At 28.3% G+C, this 16,616-nt stretch overlaps 1 protein-coding gene across 1 annotated transcript in view; it reads right to left on the reverse strand.

Moving 5' to 3' along the window:
* Positions 1-16,471, reverse strand: part of LOC111628246 (neurexin-3-like) — a 131,653-nt gene extending 115,182 nt beyond the window's left edge. The window contains exons 1-5 of the mRNA XM_023371995.1: positions 16,135-16,471; positions 12,353-13,211; positions 7,146-7,456; positions 4,881-4,907; positions 4,664-4,813 (exon numbers count right to left, since the gene is read on the reverse strand). Coding sequence (XP_023227763.1) covers positions 4,664-4,813; positions 4,881-4,907; positions 7,146-7,456; positions 12,353-13,070 — 1,206 coding nt within the window. The 5' untranslated portion in view covers positions 13,071-13,211; positions 16,135-16,471. The remainder of the gene's footprint in view (positions 1-4,663; positions 4,814-4,880; positions 4,908-7,145; positions 7,457-12,352; positions 13,212-16,134) is intronic.
* Between the last annotated feature and the right edge of the window lie 145 nt (positions 16,472-16,616).

Here is a 16,616-nt window from a genome sequence, read left to right on the forward strand (position 1 = left end):
AAGTTATTTGATGCTATTAAATCAATTAATCATAATTAAGTATACGAATTATAAATACTTTTACCACTAAGGAAAAAATTAGATTAGAAATTCTTTCGTTAATCATTATTAAATGAATACTTATCGAGTTGGTTAATTAGAATTGTTAGGTACAAAACCGAATTAATGTTATTAATTTGGATTTTTAAATTAAAAAAAAAATTGTTACCTGCTTAAATATAATATTATTTCTTCAAAATTTCATTTGTAAAATAAAAAAATGAACCCACTAGAATGTTTTAATTAGTGACAAATGGAAAATGCTTATAAAAGACATCTGTATATTAATCACTGACTATATTCAATTAACAACTAATAAAGAATTAAAAAGCATTGTTTGCATTATTAATTAAATTAAAATTAAATAAAACACTAAAATGTATATATTTTTTAAAAAATCGTAATTACTAATCGTTTGTTAAATTAAGAAACTTTTAACGTACGTAATTAGTTTATATGTCAATGAACTTCCAAAATAAAAATGCATCCAATAAAACAATTTCTTATCCAGCTGAGATTAAATTTTCGATTGGAATAAAGTTTTGTAAAATGTATGAAAGAAAATGTATATATGATTTATATTTTTTCCTTATACAATTCGCAGAACATGCTTTTCCTTTCATACTACCCTCAGGACATATGTTTCATCCATTTTATATATAAGAATATATTTATCAATAATATATCTATATATACATATGATAATAATTAGAAAATCTTTTTAAAGGTTATATATTAAAATTCTTTTTCTTGGGTTGTCGTTAAATCTGATTTAATAATTCTGTTTAAATGTTTCTCTAATAATTTATTATTAATTTCTCTGAATCAATGCGGTATTATTAATTATTCATCCTGATTGAATTTTGAAATCGTCATCTTATAATTTAGTAAAGATATTCATTAAAAATTCACAAGATCTAACTGTTTATTAAATATTTACTATTTGTCTATAAATTAAAATGCAGAAAGTTTTTTTTATAGCTAAATATTTTATTTATTTGATTGTTGAAGAATTATTAAAACTATTTCAACGTATAATTCGGATAAATAAAATAGTTATGACGAATAAAATGACAAATACAGTTTCTTTTAAAAATAGAGAAGTTATACTTGCTAAATAAAGAAATATTGATTGGTTGTTTTTTTATTTAACTTTTGAATATTTTATTTTAAAATAAACAGATTTATGCTATTTTAAAATTTATTCAGGTTTAAATAAAATATTACANTAAAATAAAAAATGAACCCACTAGAATGTTTTAATTAGTATAATTTTCATCCAAATAGAATAAATGAGAATTTCTCTAAATTTAATTTTGTTTATTTAGGTTTTATTTTTTAAAAAAATGTACAATTTAAATAAATGACACACTTTCCAATAATTCTTATAACTGAATTATATTAAATAGAACGTTTCGTGTCATAATTAGCTTCAATCTCATCTATAAGAGGATGAAGAAAATGAACCTTTTGTTATTTTCAACATTATGGCAAAATTCCATCATTTCTGCTTTGTGAAATTGCTAAGCTCATTCTCCATTAAGAACTCATACTGTAATGGAAACTTCTTTTCCCAAACGTCCAGAGCAGTTATGAAAAATCAGCAAAAAGATTTATAGATATTATGTGATAATTTACTGAATTATTCTGTTTGAAATCGTTTGGAGTAATATTGATATCGGATAGGACTTTTTTTCGCATGCAAGACACGCATTATCGATCGAAGAAAATAGAGGGGAAAAAATTATTTTGTGAATTACACGTTGGCAAATTTATTTTCGTTTAAGTCTATTTTATCAAATTTTCATATATTATCTTCTTAACATCGAGGATAATTTAAACTTTCTCAATATTTCATTTTTTAAACTGAAATTATCGCATTTTCTTCACAAAGAACATTTGTATCCTGTAATAAGATGAAGAAATCGATAATGTTTTTCTATCATGTATTAATTTTAAGAAGTGAGAAGAGATTTTTTAAAAAAATCTCAAAAACATAAACGTTCAGGAAATTTTTAAAGTCATCATAAAAAAAAAAAACATTTCCTAGCAATCAATTTAATCGTATAGACAATGCGCAAATGAACATTCAGGTCATTCAGCGATTGTATTCATTCAAATAGAGACATAAATTTTAATTCATTCCTATAAACTAAATTTATCTGTTATTATTTAACGAAAGAGATTTAGTTCAATAAAAAGAAAAAGAAAAACTGTTCATTTGAAGCTTATCACAAATCAAAATGTAAACTTTCCCACGATTTTCTATCACGAATCAAATACATTTCTATTTTTCTCTTGTATCAACGTTTATATTTATACGCTCAAATATAGCCTGAGGTCTGAAAGTATATAGAAAAAAGTTTTTCTAAAAGAAAAATTTCATAGAAAATCTTTTTTTTCTTTCCTTAAATAACTGTAAAAATCGAATGGTCTTATACTATTGTAAAATCTAAAAATAACAATTTTTTTTGGATAACTGAACAAAATATTTTAAAGTTTATTGTATAAATAATTATATACGTGTAAACACAAAACTGATTAAATTAAAATTATCAAAAAAAATTAATAAATATAAATTTTTATAAGCAACATTTCAACTAGATTTTCATTTTTATTATATTAAACGATAATAAATTTGAGCGTCAATATTATTATTTTTACAATTTTATGCTGAANTCGGATTATAATGAAAGCATAAAATAAAATAAATTGTATTAAATCTTTAATTGGACTCAAAAAACGCAAAGTAAATAAATAATATTCTTACTTTAACTTTAGTAATTCACAAATATATACTATACCTAATGAGAGAACTTTTTTAAAATTCTAACAGGGCCTTTTAGAATCATTTATAATGGAATTTAATTAAGAAAATTGAAAAAGCTTATCAGAAACGAGCAATTATTTATTGTGACATCGTCACAATGCCGGGGTGCAATTTTTAATCATCTTTTAATTTAAAAAAATCACGCGACTTCCTGTCCATACCGGAAGTTTGTATACAGTTAATCGAGTTCTCCGGCCCTAAGCTTCCCATATCTGATCTCGAGTTTAGTAATGTCTTGCCCCTGTACATCATACTTCTCCTGATAACAATAGAGTTATGCCGGTCATCTATCTGACTCCGTTCCCGAGAAAAATGTTGAATTAAACCACGTGACTTCCGGTCTAGACCGGAAGTTCGTATGTAGTTAATCGTGCCCCTAAGCTTTCCATATCTGGTCGCGATTTAAATCTATCTAATTCCGTTTTCGAGTTTAACGAACGACAGTAGGAATGTATAGGTCTGTAATTTTCAAATTGCAGCCCAATCACTCACATAGACAATAAACAATGGAAAACAAACCTATTTCAAATAAAAATATATTCTGTTTATTACAGAAGCAAGTAAATTATTATAATTATAAATTAGAATAATACAATAAAAATAAATTATTATAAAATTAAAAAAAAAGAATTAATTGTTAAAACCATCTTAAAATGTTAAAATAAATTTCAAACTAGAAATTTCAAACACTCTGAGTAGAGTAAAATATTTCAAAAAGCTTATATAAATTAAATTTAGAAGTTAATGGGTAATACATTAAATGTAGGAAATAAACAAAATACAGATAACACTGTAAAATAAATTAATGTAAAGTATAATGAGTTAAATACAGAAGTAATATAATATAAACTAATTGTAGAAAGAGTAATTAAATTTTATTTCGCAATTAAAGCTAAATAAATGCAAAATAACAAGTTTTAAATTTTTAAAAGTTTGATTTAATATAATAATAGGTTGAAAAATAATGATTCTTTAATCACTTGAGCTATAAGTCAACATAATTTTCTAAAAGTTTATAAAATACGTAGAATTACTCGTATTGGCAAACAGAAAAGGAATCAAATGTGGGTAAACTATCATTTAAATCATATAGTTCACCGAGTGATTTAACTGAAAGAGGCGGTTTACAATTGTTCTTTTATTCAAAACGAAAAATAAGATTGCTGAGTCAGAAATTCGCGTATTAGTTTCCAGAATGTATTCGTAAAGGTGTCTAGTTAACAGTATTATAAATTAACATATGAAAGATGGAAGAGTTGCTATTGTTATTGAAGTTTTACACTTCTCCTAGAGATTTATTTAAATCGTTTTTTAAATAAAAATAAATATTTTTTTAACTTTAAAAAAAGCCTGATAAATATTTATAAATATATATATTTCCCCCCTCAAATTTTCTACTTTTTTTGCATTACAAATATAATTTTAATATCGAATATCCGCAGTGGTATTATTAATGTAAAAAGTGCATTAGGATCAAAAATAAAATTTACATATTACTAATTTATTAGTTAAATCTAAGTATTAATTAATATTAACGGCACTCAGCAATAAAACTACTGTCTGAATTTGGGATTTAGATATGTAGATGTTTGTTTTCTACAAGTAATTTAATCAGAATAAACTCACATAACTAAATAAATCCCAGAACACGAAACACTAATAATAGTAATAAAAAAAATATATATATATATNCAAATCCTCAATTTAATGTACTATAAATATTCAAGATTTTCAGTACAAATAATTTAAAAATAAAAAATCAAAAAACGTTACGAAGATCATAAATGCAGATACCTTTCTCAAGCATCCAACAAAGTTATTTCTTCCTCTTAAACTTGGAGTGAGTTCCATTCCTCCTAAATAAATTTGACTGCTGGAAAGCAATGCAAAACTACCAGCAGTCGAACCTCTTTCAGAATAGATTCCATCCACAGTTAGAGATAACTAGTAATCAAAAGATATCATTAGAGTTTTGTTAAATTGCAATTATCTTAGTTAAGTAAATACTCACATGACAAAAGCCGGTAGACGGTGTAATCTGTAATATCATTTTAAAAGAAATAATTGTTAATTAAGATAAACAATTTAATTTGATACCTATTGCGATAAGCGATAAATCGCTGCGATTTATAATTCTGTAGATGAATTTAAAAAACCATTTTGTTTTAATAACAATTATGTAAAGTATGCAAAAGTTAATATAAAACGAATTTCGCTTGTATAATTAATACTTTGTTTTTAAAAAAAATTTTAAATAATGATCGTTGGGAGTTATTAAATATTAAAAGATCTACCAAAATGCAGTAAAATTAGCTATTATTATTACTTTTTTTAATGTTCTCCATAGTAAATATTATATAAAGAGTATTACATTAAAATTTAGTCAGATTAAATTTAAATCAACGATAATTAAACCAAAGTGGTTAAAGTATTCTCACATGGCAAATAAAAGCAGCAATAATATGGATATTTTTATATTCAAATAATTACTTTCAAAAATTTTTAATTTTAGTTTTCTAGCCAGTTCATTATTATTATTTCCTATTAATTTGAGAAAAGCTTAAATAATATGCATTCATTTTCGTTTACAACAGCAAGAATAAATATTCATTAAACTTAAAATTCGAGTAACAAGAAAAAAAAATTAATAGAAATTATATAAATATAAAATATTATTTATTTTTATTTGGTTTTTTTTGAATGATCTAATTTTATTCATTCATCTCCAGATGACCATTTTTTAACATTAATGTCTTTCGCTCTAGAAATTTTTTTCTGGAAGATAGTAACCATAAAACAGAAATCCGCTGTTTTGTAGCCTTAATAGATTTTGCAACATTAATTTTCAAATCTAGGACATCGTATTCAATACAAAATAGAGGGGAAAAAATCCTAGACGGGATTCGATCCCTTCACGTCATTATCCTTAGTAAGACCCATTGAATCGCGGATTATAGAGCACAAGTTACATGACTCAAAACTTGCAAAGGTGTCGTGTTTCTTTACATTTTTTTGCTAAGTTTTTAGCAAGAATTTATTAATTTTGTTCATTTATTTTCTTAATAACGTCTTTTTAGAATAGAATGCAATCACTCGTTTAATTTATGACTCGAAAGTTAAAAAAATTATAAAAGTTCTTTCCTTCTAACAAGCTAAGACGATGTAAACAAGAAATTTTTAACTATGTAACATTTAAAAGATTTTTTTTTGGCACATGAATATATTTTTTTATAATGGATTTTTATTTATGTGCCAAATTACAATTAAAAAAATCGCTTTAAAATGCGACAAGCAAGTAATTTAATACAGTTATAAATATAATTTTTTACTTATTAATTTTTAAATCAATCAATAAAGTGTAAACATAAAAATATAAGAAAATAAAGTAAGATTATTAATGCACTGAATTCCATTTGATTAATAGTAGAATAATTGATTGATTAATCATAAGAGTTTATTATTATGTAGACAAAAGTCATTCTTCTAACAAGTAGCTAAGTAAGCAAACCAATGGCACAGTCCGTTTAATATGAAACGAACTATGCTATTGGTTTGCTTACTTAGCCGATCGTCTCTTAGAAGCACTCGAGAACTGTATAAAAACAAAAATCCTGTTACCAGAATTTTATTATTAGTGTATTTATAATTTCTATGCGATTAAATTTTCGAGGAATTAATCATAAGAATTAATAATAAGATCAATTAATAAGAATTAATTACATATATATTGAAAAACGCACATTATTTGATCAAGACAGAATGTGTGTAAAATATTTAAAGAAAAATTGAAATTTTAAATATGAAACTGAATCTATGTATTATTTTAAATCATCGTTAATGTTAATTAATAGGAACGAGCACTTATTTATTTTCATTTTAATCATATTTTTAACTTATTTAATTTAAAATATATGATCTAGATCTCAAATTATTAGTGTCTTACTCCTGTACATCATACTTTTGCTGTTTAGCAATACAGTCATGCCGGTCATTTATGTAACTCCGTTTTGGGGGAAAACATTTTTTAATTAAAATCGTGTGACTTCTGGTCTATACCGGAAGTGTTCTTACATAATTAATCGGGGGCCTTTTTCCCCTAATTTTCATTTCAGCTTCCCAAATGAACAAATGATAATCAATGGCGCAAAAGCGATATCGCTTCTCGCTTTAAGTATCATAATGCACAATAAGGGCGCGTTTGGAAATTGTAACCGGTGTTACCGGTAACACCGGTTACAATTTCCAAACGCGCCCTAAGCTAAAAACTCCAACCAACCTCTCTGACGTGCCGATTAATGACTACCTGATGCCATTGATTGTCGTCGAAGCGAATTTTTCCCGGTCGAACGATTCTTTCTATAGTACCAGAACCTAAACGAATAGTAACAACAAGACCACCTCCACGAAGGGAAAGATTGAGAAAATCGTCTCCATTGCCTGTATAGAATAGGAGACCGCTCGCTTGTTTGGTCTTGAAGTAAAGCGATATCACTTCACTGGTACTCACTATAGGCTCGCCCCCGCTTCCTCTTAGATCATATTGCAAGATTTCTGTTCCTTTAAAAGTTACTTCTGACGGTGCCTTTTCTATTAAAGAACAGAAAGAAAAAGTAAGCTATATATATATATATATATAAATATATAAAGAAACATTAACATTATAGAAAGTTTTTTCTTTTTTTTGGTCGAAAGCCAGGTTTACTGACCGGAGAAGACATTTAATGACTTCACTCTATAGACACGCATTATCGATCGAAGAAAATAGAGGGGAAAAAATTATTTTGTGAATTACGTTTTAAAAATATCGACAAAGCTGAAAGGTTACATCTACAATATTTTTAGTACGTTGATTTCTATAATTTATATTATTTGGATACAAAATAATAGAATTATTGACAATAACAAGATTAATAATTTTCCCGTAAGCGTATTCACAGAATTTAAAGATTAATTCTCGAGCTTTTGTCTTTAAAATAACTATAAAAGCAGAATAAAATATGTTGTTACATCTGTATCTGTATTCTAGTTCTATCATATTAGTTTCCAGTTGGACATCGATTTTATAGAAGTGCAAGGTTGCTACTGGCACTGCCCATAATGATCCTGAAAGGTGACCTTAGACCATAAAATATCTTGTCATTTTTATAAGCTTTCTATTAGCGTATTCAATGACCCGTTGAATTTGTTGCGAGTGTCTTAGCGATTCTTTTCATATTTAATTACGCATTAAACTTCTTTATTATCAACTATAAAACACTAAGACTTAAAGAAATAACAGAACATTTATAAAATTCTTTTACTTCTTCACTCAAATGTATCGTAAATATTATTTTAATAATAATCCAATAGATATTTTGATAATGTATTTCTAATCTCATTATTTTTGAAACAAATTTTTTTACAGACGGAACAGACACGACTGTGTCACGTTACATTACTAAATTTTTATCGAAGGCAAATTTTCGTATATTTCTTGCATAAATATTTCAATAATGTCAAGTTCATTTTACAATTTTAACCTTTATTTGTTAACATGCAAAGACACTTGTTCGTGTAGGATTAACTACTAATTTGATCGACTTATTTAGCATATTCCTTTTCGTACTATGTGTAGAATTCGATGCTCATTATAATGTAGGCCTATACGAAAAGCACACGCTACATAATCATCATATTTTGCATAATATTTAATGTATCATCTTTTACATATGCCATAGTAATTTACATTATCATAATAGATAATCGTCTTAGATTATATTTGTAATTAGGAAGGCTTTATATTCTATATTGTTGGTTGTGCTTGATAATTATAATTCGGCCATAATTAACACCTTTATAATAAATTAAATTGATGCACGTGTATTTAATCAAAATTAAGTCATTATTAATTAAAATGCATGTAAAATAATTTTTATTATAACTGTGATAAAATACTATATTAAGGTTGACACTTCATTAAAAGTAAGAATGATTTATTTTATCTAGTATCAAAGAAATGTATATCCAATTGGTTATTTTATTTTCTAACATTCTAAATTAATGTTTTCCATCTTAGACTCGTAACTTATATTATTTTTTTGCCAGTTTCCAAAATGTTATGAATAAAAAAGAAAAAATCACAACACATCTTATTGTGATTAGGGTAGAAAACGACAAAACACTGTTATTATCACAAAATATGATTTCACTGAAAGGAAACATTACTTATGGTTAGTTTAAAAAAGAAAATATATTGAGCCTTAAGGAAATAAAACTAGAAAAAGCTACGATGAATCAACATTAAAAAAAAAATGCATACTTTAATTGAAATAACAGTTTTATAGCTCACTCTATTAATTTTATCTATTTTTTTGTCATTTTTAAACATAAAAATAAATGTGGAAAAACTTCATAGTAACTCCATTGTATTGCCATTATATATAAAATGTTTTTCNTTATTTCATTCATTGCGCCACCATTTGGCGTGTTCATTTGTTAACTTTTTCAACTAATTTTATTTTGTTCCAATAAACTTTGCATTACTTATTTCACTTTTACATTTTAAAATAAATACAGTATTAATATTACGATAAAATGGGAAAAAAATGAACTATGAAATAAATTAAGATCAAAACAAACAAATAATTTATTTTTCTTCCGTTGAGAAGCGCATCGATTCTCAATATTAATTTTTTTTTCTTTATTTAATTTTCTAAAAATATTATTTTAAGTAAAAGTGTAAATATTAATTTATTTTTTGTTTTATTTTTGAAACGTATTAATTTTAAAATACCGTAATAAAACAGAAGCTTTAATCCATTAATTATCCGACATTATTTATAACATTCCTGCAAATAGCGATTAAAGCGGAACCGGTATCAATTTTTAATCGTTTATTTAATAATTAATCACGAATTATCATCGGTATTTTTAAACAGGCGCGAAATTAATTAACGTAAGAACGTTCATCGGTATTATCATTTGCACGGATAATCGAAAGATTATTTTAAAAAATCATCCCCCCGATTTAATCCACGCGCTTGGTTCGGAAAGATTTTAACAAACTTTACAACATAAAAAAAAAATAAATATAATCGGATATATTTGATAAATTTCATCTTATTTATTATAATTAAGCTATAAATAACTTATACTTACCGTTTAATGTCCAGGTTTTAAAGTTGTATTTAAAATCGGGAAAAATTATTTAAACCCTTCGACGTAAGATATTCAAAAATATAATGCCTGTGTCGATTGGTTTGTGATAATGCACATTTTAACGTAAATTTGACGTCATTTTTCAAAATTTCTCATTGTAAAACAGAACGGATGACGTCAAATTGACGTAAAAAATGACACTATCCTAACCAAACGAATTGATCCATAGATGATTTCTTTAAGCAATAATACTCATCTTGACTTTCAGTAAATATTATAAATTATACTATTTAAAATTATTGTAGAATCTCTTAAATATTTTTTTTATGTTTGTAATATTGCATTAAGCAAATTATGCCCAACACATAAAAGTATAACTAAGCAGTGGCGCGTTATGGCTCCGGGCAAATTTGAATTAGGGTGCCCCACGTACAGTACAATGTTTACTTCAGGCATTTTTCTTCGGGGAAATTTTAGGGAAAAATATTTTATTATATAAAAATTAGTGGAGTCCCCAGGCAATTTCCCTTTTTTTTTTCCCCATAGGATAACGCGCCATTGTAATAAATTTTTAAGCATTTATAATATAAAAATACTCGAATAATTGAATAATGGTTATGAAATGTTCTCACGATTTCGTAGTAACTTTTTGTATATATTTTTAACACTTTAATAAGTGAAAATCATAATGGAGCACACGTATAATCGAAACGGTATCGACGATGTTTGCAGTCATTAGTTGACATTGTTTAAACGTTTCCCAAAAAATTTGATGCACTTTTAATGTCGACGACTCGTCTTTTAACTTTTCTTTCTATTATTTCTGCTTAATATTTAACGAAACTGTAAAAAAAAAAAAAAAGTTATAGACTGCATAAGAATGGATAAATTAACGTTGAGTTTACAAAGACAGTGTTATTGAACAGCATCCCCCTAGAACTTCAATAAGCTTTGACAAGCTGCTAATGCAAGATGTCACTAGCTTTTAGATTTCTTGATCATGCTGCCAAACTGAGGCAGGTTTCTTTTCTTTTCACTTCTTATTTTGTGATGATTTATTGCTGTCTTGACGTTTCAATAGTTCCCATAAGATTTTTATAGGATTTATATCCGTATAGTGCCAGTGCGAGGTATAAAGACCTTTTACTCTTTGATTATTTCATTGAAGATTAGGAATTGCCTTATAAACAGTATATATATATAGCCCGAAGTCCTATCGTACTTTTTTAATAACTTGGACCCCCTAACGAACAATCAACTTATCCAGGAATTTTTACGATACTTACATAAGTTGTTTTCAACATTTTCTAGAAAATTTTAATAACCGAACAGCGTTAAACAGTAAAATTTAGTTGGTTTTACGGTTCCGTAACTTTCATAAACTTTACACGAACTTTGACATTTAAATATTAACATTTTCAAATATATATATAATTTTTTTTAAATGTAAATTCTCTTTCCTTTAAAATATGTTTATTTTAATTTATAAAACAGTAACCATTTCATGTAAATTTAATAATTTTAACGGAAACATTAATTATAAAAACGGATTTATAAGTATCATATTTGCATAAAATAACACACGAAGGAATTATCGATTCTATACAAATGTTGATAACAAGATGCAAATCAGCAACTTCAACGAGTTAAAATCTTTTCTTCTTCTTTATTTTATTCTTTTTTTGTTCGAAAAAAAACCACCAAGATTAAAAGAAATAATAAAAATATTTTGAGCATATTTTTATCCCGTATTATTTAATCCTATAATACACAGTATTCGTCCGGATTAAATAGTAATATATGATAAAATTAATGCTATTAATCTTTTTTTTTTTCCTAACATGGAAGATTAAGATAATCTCTTTATCTTGTAATTTCCATTATCGAACCGTATCTTATTGGTGATTGTATGTTGAGTAATAAAATTTACTACTAACCGACTATTCGTTGGGCTAAAGTGTTTATCGATGGGACATATTCCAGTGAAGGGGATGTCTCATCGATAAATACTTTATTCTGAGCAATCCTGTTCTATTTACAGTTCGAGATGAAGGATTGGCTTGTTTGCTTATAGCCAATATATATATTTTTTTCTTATTTTATACGCTTCGAATACTCCTTCGAGTTATAGGACTTTTTTGAAGATTTTTATGCAATTTGGCGATTATTTTATTGAAGATTAAAGATTGTTACTTTAAATACTTTCCCCTAAATCCTTCAAAGTTAAAAAAATACTTTCCTTGACGAACATTTGAATTAATGTTAATTAAGTTACCAGAAAACCGTTTTATATTTTATAAAGAAAGTTTAAACTATTAATATATATATATACACATAATAAATTACCTTTCTCGCAGTGTTCACCCTCATAATCCAAAGCTTTACAGTTACATATTGCTCCGCTGTCTGTACTTATGCAAATCCCACCATTTTGACAAGGATCGTTATGTTCGCAAATGTCGAACTGACTAGACCTAACACCCTTATATTCGGTCATTTCTTGTCTTTTGGTGGTACCATCGTCACTACAATATACAACGTTGCGGATGGCTCCTTTGAAACGGGGTTCGAAGAAAACAGAAGGTAGGGCTAGTAAATTTAGTTTTGAATTGTACCATGAAGGAAGTCCACCCACATATACATAACTATTCGTAGTCTGGTTGCCAAAAGTCAGTTCGGAATTTTTGGACAGAAGACGTTCCGCTTCGTTGTCGACATGGAGGACCGTTTCTTCGATGCTTCTTACAATTTCGACTTTGTGCCATTGGCTATCGTGCAGATTTCTACCGACAGTCAGGATGGATGCACCCCCGCCTAAATTAAAACGTAGACGAAGAGCACCCTCGACTAATTTAAGTTCATAAAAGTCATAAATTCCGCCGTCGTCCGTGTAAAGTAACAAACCATTAGGTTCTTCGGTCTGGAATTCTAAACTGAGTGAACTGTTTAAATTAGCGCACCATTTTTGAAATTGTGCGTAAGAAGTTGGAGATCCTTCGAGAACAAAGGACTCTGTTGTACAAAAATGCAGGAGCAGAAGATAGATGAGACAGTGGTTCATCATCTTCGCTCGCGTCGAGAAGAAAAATGGTCACTTGGATATCGACAGAAACAGTGGGCAATCCTGAGCGTATCTAGTAGTTGGGTGATTTTCCATGATACATCGACCGCGTCAACTTGGTTGATGCTCGATCATGTCGCCAATCTGGATCGGACAGAAAGAAATAAAAGAATAAAAGAAACAGTAGTTAAACCAGTTACTAATATTATAATCAATGAAGCAATTAAAGTTAAATTAATAACTGGAAAATAGAAGATAAAAGCTACTTAAAACATTAACTTAATGGCTTATACATTATTTAATTATTTAAAAATACGTTTCGGCGATCATAAAAGTGCTTTAATGTCGCCTACTAAATGCTCCTGTTGAGGTACTCACTTCCGGACAAGATCGGCTATATAATGTTTAAATGGTTCGGTCCAGAAATGACAAAAGAATGTTCCAGAAAGATAAGAAAGATTGATACCGACTTTACGAACTGGTGAACGAAAGCAGCGCTTATATATATATATATATTCTTTTTTATGAGCTATTCATAAAAAGTCAATATGGGCCAGTTTCGTAGCTATGTTTCGGTTACGAAAATGGCGAATATCGAAAGACATAATCTAACGCTAGTGAATAGACTCTCATAAAGTTCTCTTATGGATCATACTTGGCATCTAGTTCGTCTAGCATTTAAATAATTGGCAGGAAGCGAATTCTTTAAAATATTTTACAGCCGAGATATTCCAATCCCGCTCTTTACAGAAAGAAAAAAAGGAAGAGAAAAATTGCATTTCTCTACAGTTAATTGAAAGGATTTTGCTCGTTACGCCCGTAACACGAAATATCCGATTCGTGACCAATAGAAATAGTAAAAACTTTGAAAAATAACGATTTTTCTCGTTGGCCATTTTGACGTACTAATTGAAAAATTTTTTCGATTAATTACTTTTTCTTCTCGATTTGAAAGATTTTTGTATTGAACAGATTATAGAGAAGCGAATTTTCTGATTGTAAATTAGGTCAAGGAGAATCTAGGGAATCATTGAAGAGAGAAGATAAATACTTCTTAGCTATTACTTTCTAGACGATGACTCAAATGGAGGATTGGGTCGATACTTAAAAAGAAAAATTGCGCCTCAACTCTATTCAACAACGGAAAATGTTGGCGAAGTAAGAAAATATATGTATGTAGATGGGGAAAAAAAAATATGAAAGTTTCCTAAACGATTATCTAAGTATTTAAATTTATAAATATTTAGCTTCTGTGTAGCAATAACATTTTATCTTCTACAGACTTGTTTCTGTACATGTAATTGTTTTACCAGCTTTTTTTTAGCAAGTAAAACAATTAAACTTATTGTGAATTCTACTCCCAAACTAGAACTTATCTAAGTTCTGGATGCTAAAATAATATTATTGCAATCTGTAAACTACCAAACATCTACTCTATAAATGTTATGTATCAATAAAGCCGGTATATTATACGTTCTCTGTGTAATTCAATACATCTATAAAATTTTAGGTACCCGATCCTTGTATAAAGTTAAATTCTTCTCTTATGAAGAGCATGTGTTACACGGTGTTGTAAACATAATTTCTTACTTATAGAATAAGTTTACTTAATGATCCTGTGAGAAATTTTCTTTACTTTCTGTAAACAAAGTTTACACACGCCATGTTAATAAATTACCTGTGAATTACTGTACTTAATAAGTAATGTTAGTTTTTCCCGTATGAATTTCTACATTTTGTTTTCATTCATACAGCTAGAAGGATTTATAAATCTATTTATTATTATTATTATTATTATTATTACAAGTTTAGAGACTTTACATGGCCGTAAAGTTTCGGGTTTAATGCGTGAACATTTATTTTACTATAAAAAAATTAATTGAATAAAGTTGAAAAATGAATGATTTATATGTATTTTTTTAAAAATTATTTTTTATTTTTAATAATTTGGCTCGGGTTTACTTGGCATACGCCCGACAATAATGCTAATGTCCCGGAGTTACATGAACTGTAAACTGTGCCGTTTTGGGTTCACTCTCAGTACGTTCACGTGATCGATATTTTATCGGATTTTGCCCTTTTCGACTGGAAGTAAACATCTTTAATTTGTAAGATGTAAATCAATTAAAATAACAGGAAAGAAGGGAGGGTAAAAAAAAGTGTAGCCAAGTGTCCGCTCTGTTGGATTTTAACTTCGATCGTATTACATTAGCGACTTTAATACATAAAACAAGACGAGGTAATTGGGCGGTAGAACTTAGTTCCAATGGCTTGTCGCTAGGGGAGCTGCTATCGGTGATTGCATTTAAACTATATCGTGTCTGGAGAGGGAGGGGAAAAAAAAGAAAGGCGGCGACACGGAAAAGCTTTCTGTTACAGCAATGTTTAAATTTTCAGTAGCCACGACACAAAAACGCAACATGGCCGAATGTATTATACACAAAATATTACTGTTTTCCTATATAAAACAGAAAAATAATACAAGTATTAGTACACGTTATTTTTATTTATATTTTTCAAACTTCCCCCGCTCACGTACAAAAACCATTCTGCCATTTTTACTCCCGACTACATTAATAATAAAGCAGCGATTTAATATTGTTATCGGACGAAAAGAGAAAACGCGACTTTTTAGAGGATTAAATTTTTTTTCGAAGCAGAAAATTTCGTAAGGTTTTCCTTTTTTTTCTCCACTTTTGCTAATTAACTTTAAATACATCGTAAACTAAAAAAAGAAAAAAAAAAAACAAAATCGGGAGTTCGGATGTCCTAAGTGTTTAGCCGGTTTAATACCACGTAGCGTGCCATTGTTAAAAGCACTTTTCGATTTTAATCTAAGTGTTCTACCCCTGTAAAGCGTTTCCTTAGCTTTCGTGCCATGAGATGAAGTACAAAAGCAGGCAACGCCTACCGTATCTTTTCCAATTGCTTAAAAGACAACGAAAAGGATCTCGGAAGTTTCCCTAAAATTTATTTTAAAAATCCCCGATGATGATTTAAATGTAGAGCAATAGGGTGTGAAGAAGAATCGGTGGCATTAATCGCGTCCAAGATTCAAGATACTTACCGATTCGCTGGCAAATGGAGAAATGCGAGACAAAATCGCCTACGCTGCACTCCTACACGGATACAACCTAGTTTTCTTTCAACCAGCCGTGCAACTGCAGTGCGTTTACCTCTCCAATCCTCCAGGTCCCAGGCAATTCCCCGCTGCACGCTCGGTCTCCCCTTGCACGCGCCAATCTATCTCACCTGCGATTAACGGGACGAAGGTTAAACAGGATGAAAACTCAGTATTTGCAAATCACATTATCTTGGGCGATATCGGAAGAAAAACTCTACGAGTGTCACCAGAAATGAAAAATCGGTCAATTTCTGCACAAACCGTTTAATCGATATATATATTCTCCCACCCAGCAATCGAGAGGCGCCATCATTCGGCTAGATGGAAAATTATTTCACGGCCAGCCTTTCGGATAACAGAATATAAAGCGTAAAAAAAAACCATTATTGTGTGAATTCGCATTTTAAAAATAAATCTAAAGTAAA

The sequence above is a fragment of the Centruroides sculpturatus genome, unplaced genomic scaffold (assembly GCF_000671375.1).
Source record: "Centruroides sculpturatus isolate CEXI.00-Female unplaced genomic scaffold, Cexi_2.0 scaffold512, whole genome shotgun sequence".
Taxonomy (NCBI): domain Eukaryota; kingdom Metazoa; phylum Arthropoda; class Arachnida; order Scorpiones; family Buthidae; genus Centruroides; species Centruroides sculpturatus.